Consider the following 12,232-nt stretch of genomic DNA (forward strand, 5'->3'; position numbering starts at 1 on the left):
AACAGTGTAGGAGGGTGCCCATCTCTCCACACCCTCGCCAGCATCTATAGTCTCTTGATTTGTTTATTTTAGTGACTCTGACCGGTGTGAGGTGGTATCTCAGTGTGGTTTTGATTTGTATTCCCCTGATAATGAGTGACGCTGAGCATCGTTTTATGTGCCTGTTGGCCATCTGGATGTCCTCTTTGGAGAAGTGTCTATTCAGGTCTTCTGCCCATTTCTTCACTGGATCATTCATTTCTCGTGTATGTAGTTTAGTGAGCTCCTTGTATATTTTGGATACTAGCCCTTTATCTGATACGCCATTTGCCACTATCTTTTCCCATTCTGTCAGTTGCCTGTTAGTTTTTTTTATTGTTTCCTTTGCACAGCAATTTCTTCCTCAACACATCCCCAGAGGCAAGGGAATCAAGAACAAAAATGAACTACTGGGACCTCATCAAGATAATGTTTATTTTTGAGAGAGAGACAGAGCATGAACAGGGGAGGGGCAGAGAGAGAGAAGGAGACACAGAATCTGAAGCAGGCTCCAGGCTCTGAGCTGTCCACACAGAGCTGGACGTGGGACTCAAACCATGACTTGTGAGATCATGACCTGAGCTGAAGTCAGATCCTCAATTGACTGTGCAACCCAGGAGCCCCTCAAGTAGGTGGCTTTAAGATTTTTCATTTGTAAAGATAATTTTTTTTCTCAAATGCCAGTGAATTTTTGTTAAGAAAATATTCCATCCAAGGTAGAGAAATACTTTTCAAAATTGTGCTGTTTTTGCTTTGAGTCATGATTTGTGAGATCACGACCTGAGCCAAAGCCAGACGCTTAACCGACTGAGCCACCCAGGTGCTCCAGTTGAGTCATGATTTGTATCAGAAATTGATTATGTGCTATTTAGAGCCTAACTTGACCTGTCTTGTTTTTGTTTTTAGTTTTTAACCACAAAGAGTTAAAAAACGGTACGCATATCTTACTAGGTGACCTGGCACTAGGTGGAATGTAGGTGCTTTATAAAGCATCTTAACTACCGTTACTATCTTGCTTTTGTGAAGCATGAAATTGTTCAATTCATTGACTGAGCGAGTGTCATTGGGGAGAAATGAATTTTCACTGTGTGTTTTATTATGCCTACTCAGTGAGTTCAGCATTAAAATAAATAATGCTTTAATGAGAAAAGGGATGGCCTGATGATTTCACTGTGAGGATACAGATGACTTCACTATGGGCACAGAGAGCTCTGGGCTGTGGTCCCATTGGAACTCCTGACCAAATTATGGACCAGCTGGGCCCTTCACCTCCTTGTGCCCAACTTCCTGCAGAAGCAAAATACAAGAAGAAAGTGGCCTTTTGCCAGAGTGGAGCAAGAAACTGTATTTGCTTCATGCCTTGAGACTTAGATGCTTGTTGATGTTTTTCAGAATCCCCCACCATCCCTATATACTAGGCTTCTTCACGGCCCGGACAGGGTGCGGGGGGACTGGGGTGTCTGCAGGCGCTGTGAGCCTCCAAGAGCTGGGCCCTCTGCACCCCAATGAAGCGGTATATTCTCTTCCCCATAGTTCTTTGCAGGGGTGGATCGGGGCCTCGGTCTGCCGGGCGGACACCTGCCCGCCCACGAGGAAGAGGAATTCGCTGTGAGTGGTTCTCAGAGGCAGAGCATGGGGTGGGGGATCTTCCTGCAAAGGGGTTTATTCACCCCATGTGGCATTTACAGGCGGAAGCCAGGCCCAGCCTCCTGTATGGACAGGTTAGGTCCGTGTGGTGGAGTGGGGGGATGTCCTTAAGATTTCGGCACCAGACATTGATGCTTTTAGGAGGAGGCATCCTTGTGTGATGTAGACCCAGATGTGTGTGTGCTCTTGATCGAAATCCTCATGCTCGTAACAGGAGACGCCCAGCTGGAGCGTCTGGGTGGTCCAGTCAGTTGGGCATCTGACTCTTGATTTCGGCTCAGGTCCTGATATCCTAGTTCGTGGGTTTGAGCCCCCGCACTGGGCTCCCCATTAACTGTGTAGAGCCTGCTTAGGATTCTCACCACCCCCCAGCCCCTGTCTCTGCCCCTCCCCTGCTCACTCTCTCTTTCTCTCTAATATCATGTTCCTCTCATGTAAACTTCAGAGCAACTGTGTGAGGTAAACGTGCCCCTCGCCCTATTACAGGTGGGGCGGCGAAGGGGCGTGTTAGTCGGAATATTTGAAATGATCCTTGGTCTAACAAGGGGAATGTATTGTGACATTTTTCCATTTTTTCTTTTTAAAGAAACTACCCAATACAGAAGAGAAGCGCTTTCCAGTATGACTTTGCTTGGAGTGAAGAAATGTCAATGAATTCCTAGTTTTTTCCAATATGTCTGCTATCACCTGGGGGTGATAGCTTGATTTCACTTCATTATCAGTCACTTAATTGAGTTTTCTCTTGGAGAAAGTAGACCTGGGCTGCGTTATTGTTCCATATCAACTCTGTAAAATTGGTTCTGAATTTCAAGTATCTGCTTTGTTAACCTCCAGTTGGTAAGTGTAGGAGTTTAAGCTTGATAGTGATTCAAAGTCTTTGGGTTACAATGTATCATGCATACTTGGAATATGTATGTGTATATATATGTATGTGCATGTGTGTGTGTGTGTGTGTGTGTGTGTGTTTGTGTGTGTGTGTATGTATGTTTGGTAGGGTTACTGGGACAGAGTACCACAAACAGCACTTAAACAACAGGACCTGATCATCCGACAGTCTTGGAGATTAAAAGTACAAAGTCAAGGTGTGGGCTGGGTTGGTTCCTCTGGTGTCTGTGAGGGAAAGATCTGTTCCAGGCCTTTCTCTGTGGCTTGGAGATGACCATCTTCAGGTTCACATGGCATTCTCCCTGTGTGCATGTCTGTGTTCAAATTTTCCCTTTTTATAGGGACAACCAGTCATTTTAACTTGATTACCTCTGTAAATACCCTCTGTCCACATAAATCACATTCTGAGGTATGGGTGTTAGGACTCCAGCATAGGGATTTGGGGAGGACACATCTCAACCCATAAGTCACCCTCTCTGTCTCTCCCTGTATCTATGGAGATATGCTCCTTTACCCCCCACGTGTATATAACTTGATATTTGATATATTTCTATTAAATCTTAATGGAATTTTAATATGTGGGTTATGAACCCTTATTGCATAACATTTCTAGAACGTAATATTTTTGTCCTATCTTACTTACGGCCTCATGAAGTTAACTAGCTTGTCCTGCACCAGAAATAAGAGTACCACATCTTAGCCTTCCCTCTCTGCATTCGTGTTTCCAGATTCTGCCCTTCTCTTCTGGTTTCTTTCTTATGATAGAGAAATATACCATATTTTCAAAATGACTTTTAGGGGCACGTGGGTGGCTCTGTTGGTTGAGTATCTGACCTTAGACTCAGGTCATGATCTCACAGTTCATGAGTTTGAGCCCCATCTCCCTCTCTCTTTGCCCCTTCCCTGCTCATGCTCTTTCTCTCTCTCTCAAAATAAATAAAGATCTAAAAAATTAAAAAAAATGACTTTTAGAAAAATGAATGGAATCCAAATAAAGCATAAAGTTTAGTGAATACTAATGTATTAATATAACTTCATTAACTGTGACATTGAACAAACTAGCTCGTACCATAGAAATGGAAGAGTTAACAGCAGGGGAAACTGGTTGGGGGTATATGGGAACTGTGTACTGTCTTTACAACTTTTCTCTAAATGTAAAACTATTCTAAAATAAGGTTTTTTAAATGCTAAAAAGCCTTTTCTAATACAAAATAGTTTTTAGTCCAAAACAGTTTATTAATACTATGTATTAAGAATTATATAATTGAGGCATTTGGGTGGCTCAGTCAGTTGAGCGTCTGACTTCGGCTCAGGTCATGATTTTGCGGTACATTGATTCAAGCCCTGCGTTGGGCTCTGTGCTGACAGCTCAGAGCCTGGAGCCTGCTTCGGATTCTGTGTCTCCCTCTCTGTCTGCCCCTCTCCAGCTCATGCTGTCTCTTAATCAAAAATTAAATAAAACATTAAAAAAAAATTATCAGGGCACCTGGGTGGCTCAGTCAGTTAAGCATCCGGCTTTGGCTCAGGTCATGATCTCATGGTTCATGGGTTCGAGCCCTGCAATGGGCTCTGTGCTGACAGCTAGCTCAGAGCCTGGAGCCTGCTTCAGATTCTGTATCTCCCTCTCTCTGTGACCCTCCCCTGCTCGCACTGTCTCTCTCTGTCTCTCAAAAATAAATTTAAAAAAAGAATTATTATGTAATTGTATTGTTTTTATGCCATTGCTTCTACATCTTTTTGTACAAAAGAATGGATTAGATGTGGCCTCTAGAGGACAGTGTTGGGTCATAGAAAGACTTTCACATTCTGCTCAGGTTGAAGGTGGACTTCCTTATTTTCTTCTTTTTAACCGTGAGTCCTCTGTTTATTCATTATCCATCTTAAAAAAAAAATAAGGAAATTGTGCGTATCTTCTGCTTTCCTGATTCATTGGAGATCTGCTTTAACTTACTGTTTTTCTAAAGTTTTGGCTCTCACAGATAGATCAGGCCAGAAAGATTGCGGTCCCCCCCCTTCCCCGCCCCTGCATTGCGAGCCCCGGGGCACTCGTGGGAACCATGGGAGCCAGGGGAGCCTCCCGGGGCAGATGCCATGTGTCGTGAATGCTCACGTGGTGGAGAGAGTGCCATAGAGCTGAGCTCCCTTTGGACACCTTACGGACCACTTGTAGATTGATGAGGGTGCTCATAAAATATTGAGGGATTTTGATCTTTCAAGGTCGAGGCTGTTTGCTCCATAGTGATTTCTTTGATGAGGATGGGGAGAGACGGAGGAAACCATGGCCCTAGCTTCTCAGGCAAATTTGTGGAATGATCAGCATAGAAACTTGCCATTTTAATTTAAAAATGATCTCTCCAAAGGTAGTCTCATGAGGCTGACATTTGATTTTTAAGAGGCTCCTGGGGTTGGGAGTTAACAGTGTACGACTGTTAACATCAGAGCCCTATGAACATTAATTTGTACAATGTTTTCCTTGTACCGAGAGGCAGCTGCTGAGACAGTTGTTTGTGTGTTGATGGGCTCCGAGCGTCCGGAGTATCATTCTGTCACGACATGGATGACATTTTCTGTTGATAGTGGAGTCCGAGGGTCCCACTCACCCCAGGTGAGCCTCTGAGCCTCTAGGATAGACATTAAAAAATAGTTGTCATCTGGACGGCGGTGTGTTCCATTTAACAACAACCTCTAGACTTCTTATTTTTTGTTCCAAGAATAAATCTGTTAAAAGGTCCTGTGTTGAGTTGGGATCTATGAGTCTTTTAATAGGATTTTTGAAAGGGCGTGGAAAATTTACAGCTCCTTGTAAATAGCCTGACATGCAGATGAAGATCAATAGTGTTTTGTTCCGCCTCACCATCAACGTTGGACCTACAGGCAAGAGTCTCCCGTTTTCATCTAATGGTGCTAGGTACCAAAATTTCTCTTTCTCAGGTATAGTGTTCTCTTATTTAGTGGTGGTGTAACAAAGTCCCATTAACCATGTGGGCGTTTAGTAAATATTATGAGGATTTGATATGTACCCTGGTCCTTGGGATATGATTGGTCCTCTGATCCAGGCTCTTCTCCTTCAGCACTCCATCCCATTTCTGCAAGTCAGAGTCCTCGACTCCTCTCTTGGTTCTTATCTTTGACCATAATAGATGCAGCTCCATCCTATTGCTTTTATTTCTTAAATAGTTCTGGAAGCCATCTGCTTCTTTGCCATGGCCACCACCCTAGTCCACGCTTCTGCCCATGGCAGAAGCCGCCTTGCCCCCAACCAGTGTGGTCATTCACACACACATCTATCAGACCTTCAGGGGTCTCTGGGTGGTCTTAGGAGGACAACCCAAGTCACTTTCATGGACAGGAAGACCCAGCAAGCTCTGGTTCTTGTCTCTCCCTCCAGCTTCATCTGGAAACATTCTCTATCTTGCTCCCTAACCCCACCCCCTCCAGCCTCCTGGCTTCCACGGGGTCTTCATGCACTCTGTTTCCTCTACCTGGAGTCTCATCTCTGCCGGCTTTGTCTAAGTACCTTCTACTCACCCTTTATAAATCGGCTCCAGTGTGATTTCCTCGTGAGTGCCTTTCCTGATCCCGACCTACACCTTCCCTTTGCTCTAGGCTCTACTAGACCCATGCTTCTTCACTTCACTGTGTTTATAATTAGACCCTCAGCTCTGTTGTTTTTTGATTAATATAGGTCTCCACTACCGAATGAGCAGGGACCATGTCCACGTATGCTCATTATCAAATCCCTAGCACTTGGTGCAGTGCTTGGAAAAGGAAGTGCTTAGTACACTTGTCGAAGTAACATGTGGCTCTTTTGTATGAATGTTTAGGTAGAGGAAGAAGAACCCACTGGATACATTCGATTTGAAAAATTTCTTCCAGTGATGACCAGAATACTACTGGAAAGAAGGTAAGAAAGTGCCTACAGTTGTGAAGGTAATGATTAGAATTATCTTAATTTATGAACACTTGGCTTTTTCACTCTGCATATTCTACTCAACCAGCCAGTGTTTATCCTGGGATAGCTTTTTCCTGACTTTTCACGTTTATTTAAAAATTTTTAAGTGTATTTATTTTGAGATAGATAGAGAGAACAAGCAGGGGAGGACCAGAGAGAGCGGGAGGGAGAGAGAATCCCAAGCTGGCTCCACACCAACAGCATGGAGCCCAATGTGCGCCTCAAACTCACGAATCGTGAGATGATGGCCTGAGCCGAAACCAAGGGTTGGATGCTTCATTGACTGAGCCCCCCACGCGCTCCCGTCACTGTGCTCCCGAACTGCAATTTGGCATGTGCTTAGAAATATCAACCGTGTTTATATTCATCTGATCAGCAAAGCGTAATTACAGAGGAAAAAGGCTGCCAAAAGCATAAGTCAACAACATATTTATTACCTTCTATTTTGAATCCTCACTGAGAATTAACCCTAATTATTTTTTCTAAAGACCATATAGCGTTAACTTATTACAGTTGGTTTACTGTAGAAATTTTATTTCCCAATAAGTGGATATCTTCAACGATGAAAAAGGTGAATAGATAACATCACGCGATTTTTAACTGAGTATTTTCTGTGGGTGTGAAGTACTTCAGCTTTCATATCTAGAAATCCAAAACTGTTTCAGGGAGGGAAGTATTATTATCCTTGTATATTAGCAGCTTTTGTTTTGTTTTATGTGATCATTTATTGTGTAGAGACTGAGCTAAATATTGTGGCATTTGCTCCCCTTACTGTACACTTAGATACAGACCGATTCCAGAAGATCTCCTTCTTGAAGCATTTGAGGTACGTAAGCTCCAGATTTTATATATATTTATGTGAAAAATTCATCATGTAGAATTTATTTACCAAATCAAAAATATAATATCTGCCTTTTATTTTCTCGCAGGTATTAGATTCATCGAAACGTGGGTTTCTTTTAAAGGAAGAACTGATCAAATATATGACTGAAGAAGGTAAGAGTGATTTATGACTTCCTTTATAACTGTGACTTACTTAAGTGATTAATAATTTGAAAACAATTATGGAAAAATTTTAGAGGATGCTTTATTTTTATTATTATTAAGAATATTTTTTAATGTTTATTTTTGAGAGAGAGACATAGTGTGAGTGGGGGAGGAACAGAGAGAGAGAGACACACACACACACACACATACACACACACACACACACACACACACACACACAGAATCTGAAGCAGGCTTCAGGCTCTGAGCTGTCAGCACAGAGCCCAACAAGGGGCTCAAACCCACAAACTATGAGATCATGACCTGAGACTGAAGCTGGACGCCCAGCTGAGCCCCCCAGGTGCCCTCACATGGTAACGAATGTCTTAGGGCTTCACTTTGACGGGAAGCCTATGGATTTTAAAGCACCAGCCTCTTAATCATAGGATTAATTAAGGGGAGTGAATCCTAGATGATATTGGGCAATATGAATTTAGTTAAAATGGCCAGAAACACTTCCGTGTCATTAATATGGTGACCTATTATGTGTAGGTGAGAGGTATGAAAATCTCCATTTCTCAAGAGTACTATATTGGGGGAAATAAACGTACCTTATAAGACAATTCAAAATATAAGACAATAGATTCTCAAGATGGTAGAATTTGTATGGGTGAGTTATTGATAGGAGGAGTAGTCTTTTATTGTTTTTTAATTTTGAGAGGTAGGGGGAGGGGCAGAGAGAAAGGGAAACACAGAATCCAAAGCAACTCCAGGCTCCGAGCTGTCAGCACAGAGCCTGACATGGGGCTCGAACTCATGAACCACGAAATCATGAACTTAGCCAAAGTCTGATGCTTCACCGACTGAGCCCCCCGGGTGCCCTGAGAGCAGGAGTAAAGTCTTACGCATTACAGCACCCCATCTCTGACCACCGTAAGTCTCAACAAATGTGTGTTGAATTAATAGACAAATGAGCAGCTGAAGGAAGGATTCGTGAAGGGGCCCGATGGAGAGAGAAAGGTATTGATAACATAGTGTGAACAGAGGTCGTGAGATGGAAGTGAGCATGTTATCGCCATATCATGGAGACTGTGAGTGCAGAGTGCCTGGGGGTCTTGCTGGCAAACAGCAGGAGAGAAATCTGGGTAGATCTGTGGGCTAGCCTGTTGAGGCCTGGGCTTGGGGTTGGACCTCACCTTGTGGGTTCCCCAGGAGCATGATGGGTGTTGAGCAGACGGGCCTCACGGTGCAGGAGGGATTGTTGAAGGTCAGTCTGGTGCTGGTGGTTTGTTGGAGGAGTGGAGACCAGCCAGGAGGCTGCTGCAGCTCAGTGAAGGCCCCCAGCCAGGTCAGGCCAGTGCTAGCAGGAGAGCGAGGTACAGGGGCCCCTCAGGGGCTCAGTCAGTTAAGCGTCCGACTTCCTCTCAGGTCATGATCTCGTGGTTCGTGAGGTTGTGCCCCATGTCGGGCTCTGTGCTGTCATCACAGAGTCCACTTTGGACCTTCTGTGTCCCCTCTCTGCCCCTCCCCTCCCCCATGCAAGTGTGCACGCTCTCTCTCTCTCAAAAATAAATAACCTTAAAAAAAGAGAGCTAGGTACAATGGGCCTGTCCACAGTAGGATCCATGAGTCTTCATGAGCAATAGCACACAGGGGACAAGGCAGGAGCTAAGGCAGGAGTAACAGGATGACGAGTGTCAAGGTAATGCTGCTGCCCGACGCAGAGAGAGCAGAGACAGACTGTAGCAGAGACGGAGACAGGCGGCGCTTCATGACATCCACGGACTAGCAGTCAGACTGGGGACGTGTGTTCCGACTGCCCCGGAAATCCTACGACGCTCATGATAAACCACAGCGAATCCAGTTCCTGCAACATGTGCAGGCGTGTGATGGTGTCAGGCAGGATTTGGCAGCAGGGAAGGGCTCCAAGCCTGTGTTCAAACATATACGTATTGCCACCTGTGTGCCAGGCCACGTTCTAAGTGTTATTTTGATAATAGACCGTTGAATCCTCATAACGACCACATTAGAGAGCTGCTGCAATTATCAGCTCCATTTCACAGGCAGGAAAACCGAGGCCCAGAGAGCTGAAGTGATTTGCCCAGGATCTTAAAGCTAATTGGGACAGCTTAGCATTTGAACCCAAGTAGTCTGCCTCCCAAGATTGTGCTTTTTTAAAAATGTTTATTTATTTATTTGACACACACACACAGAGAGAGAGAGAGAGAGAGAGAGAGAGAGAGAGAGAGAGAGAGAGAGAGAGAATCCCAAGCAGGCCACATGCTGTCAGCATAGAGCCTAATGCAGGGCTCGATTTCACAAACCATGAGACCATGACCTGAACTGAAATCGAGAGTCAAATGCTTAACTGCCTGACCCCCCGCCAGGTGCCTCCTCAGTTGTGCTTTTAATCACTAAGCTATTCTGTTCCTATCCTTAATCAAATACCACGTATCCCCTTCTGTACCCACAGAAGTGGTGTGACCGAGTGGTCAGGTGTGGTCCCCGAGCTCATGGACACTGAGCTAGACAACGGCATCCCAGCCCCAGCTCTGCCACTCGTTGGCCGGGCCGGTGGCCTCGTGGCTCTGTGTGCTGGTCCCTCTTCTGTAAGTGAGGAGGGTCACTTCATGCATCTCAACACGGCTGTTACCAGTGCCCTTTGCAGGACTTTGGCCCACCAGAGTTCATGGGCAGCAGATTGACCATTTCATCAGGTATAAGGCTCCATAGGCACGTTCTCTCTTTTCTTAGGAAGTAAGTGCAGTTTCAAGAACTTGACATATTCCACTTGTTTGATAATCCGTTATCATCGTCCTCATGATCCACACTTGAACAATCTCTGTAGTTTTAGCAGAATTCCAACCTGGAAAACATTGTTTGTTGTCACATATGAGAAGCTCAGAAGCTAAGGGATCCTGGGGCACCTGGGGGCTCAGTCGGTCGAGCGTTCGGTTTCGGCTTAGGTCATGGTTGCACGGTTCGGTTCGTGGGTTGGAGCCCTGCGTCAGGCTCTTGCTGACAGCTAGCTCAGAGCCTGGAGCCTGCTTCAGATTCTGTCTCCCTCTCTCTCTGACCCTCCCCTGTTCACAGTCTGTCTCTCAAAAATAAATACATGTAAAAAAATTTAAAAAAATAAAGGAAGCTAAGGGATCCTCAGACCTTAGTAACTCACCGGCTCAGAGATGGCTCTTAGGGGAAAGTGGCGATTTGGATGTGTCTGCATTTTTGCTTAATATCAGGACAAAGTTCTCAAGCAGTTGGCAACCCTTCCAACGTTCCTCCTGAGTTTGCTTCTCATCGTGGTGCAATCAGTGTCCAAGGTGACCCTCCGCTATTGCCTGCATCCAGCAAAATCCTCAGCTTCTCTGTGTGACTTTTGGTTTCCTATGGCAGCAGCGCTGGGCCAGACTGTAGCAGAGAGGACCGTTTGACACGGAGGATGAGTGGCATCTGTCCGTGGGCTCAGCTGGCGTCGTGAAGGATTCAGAGACTTCAAGTCTTTATCATCTGCTTCGAAGCAATTCTGCCTTGAGACCATTTAATCCCTTCCTCACACCCTTGCTAAATATAATGATTAGACTCCCTGGAAACGTGGACCTTCGTGTGAGTCCTTAGGCGATTCCAATAGTTTTAATTTAAGTAAATAAGCAACCTTACTCAGGGCGTCTTGCTGACTTGGCTGGAGTGCTCAGTTTTTTAGGTCGCCTGAGCTAGAATGTCCGCAAGGTAGAATGCGTCCAGAGTCTGCCAGGGGCACAACCGCCTGCTCTTTGAGTGTCTGGACAGTCCTGGTGTGCTGTCTCCCGGGGGGGACCCCAGGGGGATGAACCAGCGACACAGCAAGGGGGGGGTCTCCATGGCAATTAAGCTGATCGAGCATCGGAAAGAGCAACAAAAAGATCAGAAGATTGTCAATGACGAGTTTCCCTTCTTGCCCTTCCCAGGTGAGCCTTTCTCTCAGGAGGAGATGGAAGAAATGCTGTCCGCTGCAATTCATCCAGAATCAAATTCAATTCATTACAAGGACTACATAACAATGATGGTGATAGATGAAAGTTAAGTGCCTTGAGGACTTGGTTTCTAATTGAAAGGATGATGTGAAAAGTGGCTGGTCCTTGTGAATTTTGTGTGTTATCTTATAATTCCTGCATCGCTAATTAAAGCCTAGTAACAACTATGTCAAGACTGTTTTTTAAAGATGATCATAACGATGTAAAACAGAGATGTATTTGGTGCAGTCTAGCCTTTTAGAATGACAGATTGCTAATTATTTTAAACTTATTCTTAAAACGTTTTAACATTATCCGTGATTGTTGTTAATTCTCACATAAAACTCAGGGGACCTTCAGATTAACTAAGCTGACAAAATGAAGAAGGACCAGAATGACCCCAGGTTTGGGGTAGAAAGATCTTGGAATGGGGCAGAATGACCACAACCTGAGAATGAGCAGCAGTGTGGGGAAAGCAACACACAACTAAAGCTTCAGCATGTGAATGTGGAAGGGGAGGTATTGAAATAAATATTGATAATTAATTCCTTATGAGTGTCGATTACAAGTCTCAGTTCAGATGATAGTAACTTAGCATAAAAATTTAGATTCACTTATCAGCGTGTTCCTCACCCAGCTAAAGGAGTTGAGGTCATTGAATCTAGAGAGAAGATTGAATGGAGGCGTACCTGGGTGGCCCAGTCAGTTAAGCATCTGACTTTGGCTCAGGTTATGATCTTGTGGTTCATGA

At 44.7% G+C, this 12,232-nt stretch overlaps 1 protein-coding gene across 2 annotated transcripts in view; it reads left to right on the plus strand.

Annotated features, from left to right (window-relative positions):
• The window catches only part of EFCAB2 (EF-hand calcium binding domain 2), a 107,127-nt gene extending 95,101 nt beyond the window's left edge, over window positions 1-12,026 (plus strand). The window contains exons 4-7 of one of the 2 annotated variants that reach the window (XM_029934859.1): window positions 6,375-6,454; window positions 7,286-7,328; window positions 7,432-7,498; window positions 11,437-12,026. In XM_029934859.1, the coding sequence (XP_029790719.1) occupies window positions 6,375-6,454; window positions 7,286-7,328; window positions 7,432-7,498; window positions 11,437-11,552 (306 nt within the window). In that variant the 3' untranslated portion in view covers window positions 11,553-12,026. The remainder of the gene's footprint in view (window positions 1-6,374; window positions 6,455-7,285; window positions 7,329-7,431; window positions 7,499-11,436) is intronic. The other variant, XM_029934861.1, reaches the window with a different exon arrangement.
• The last annotated feature ends 206 nt before the right edge of the window (window positions 12,027-12,232 follow it).

The sequence above is a fragment of the Suricata suricatta genome, chromosome 3 (assembly GCF_006229205.1).
Source record: "Suricata suricatta isolate VVHF042 chromosome 3, meerkat_22Aug2017_6uvM2_HiC, whole genome shotgun sequence".
In the NCBI taxonomy this organism is placed as follows: domain Eukaryota; kingdom Metazoa; phylum Chordata; class Mammalia; order Carnivora; family Herpestidae; genus Suricata; species Suricata suricatta.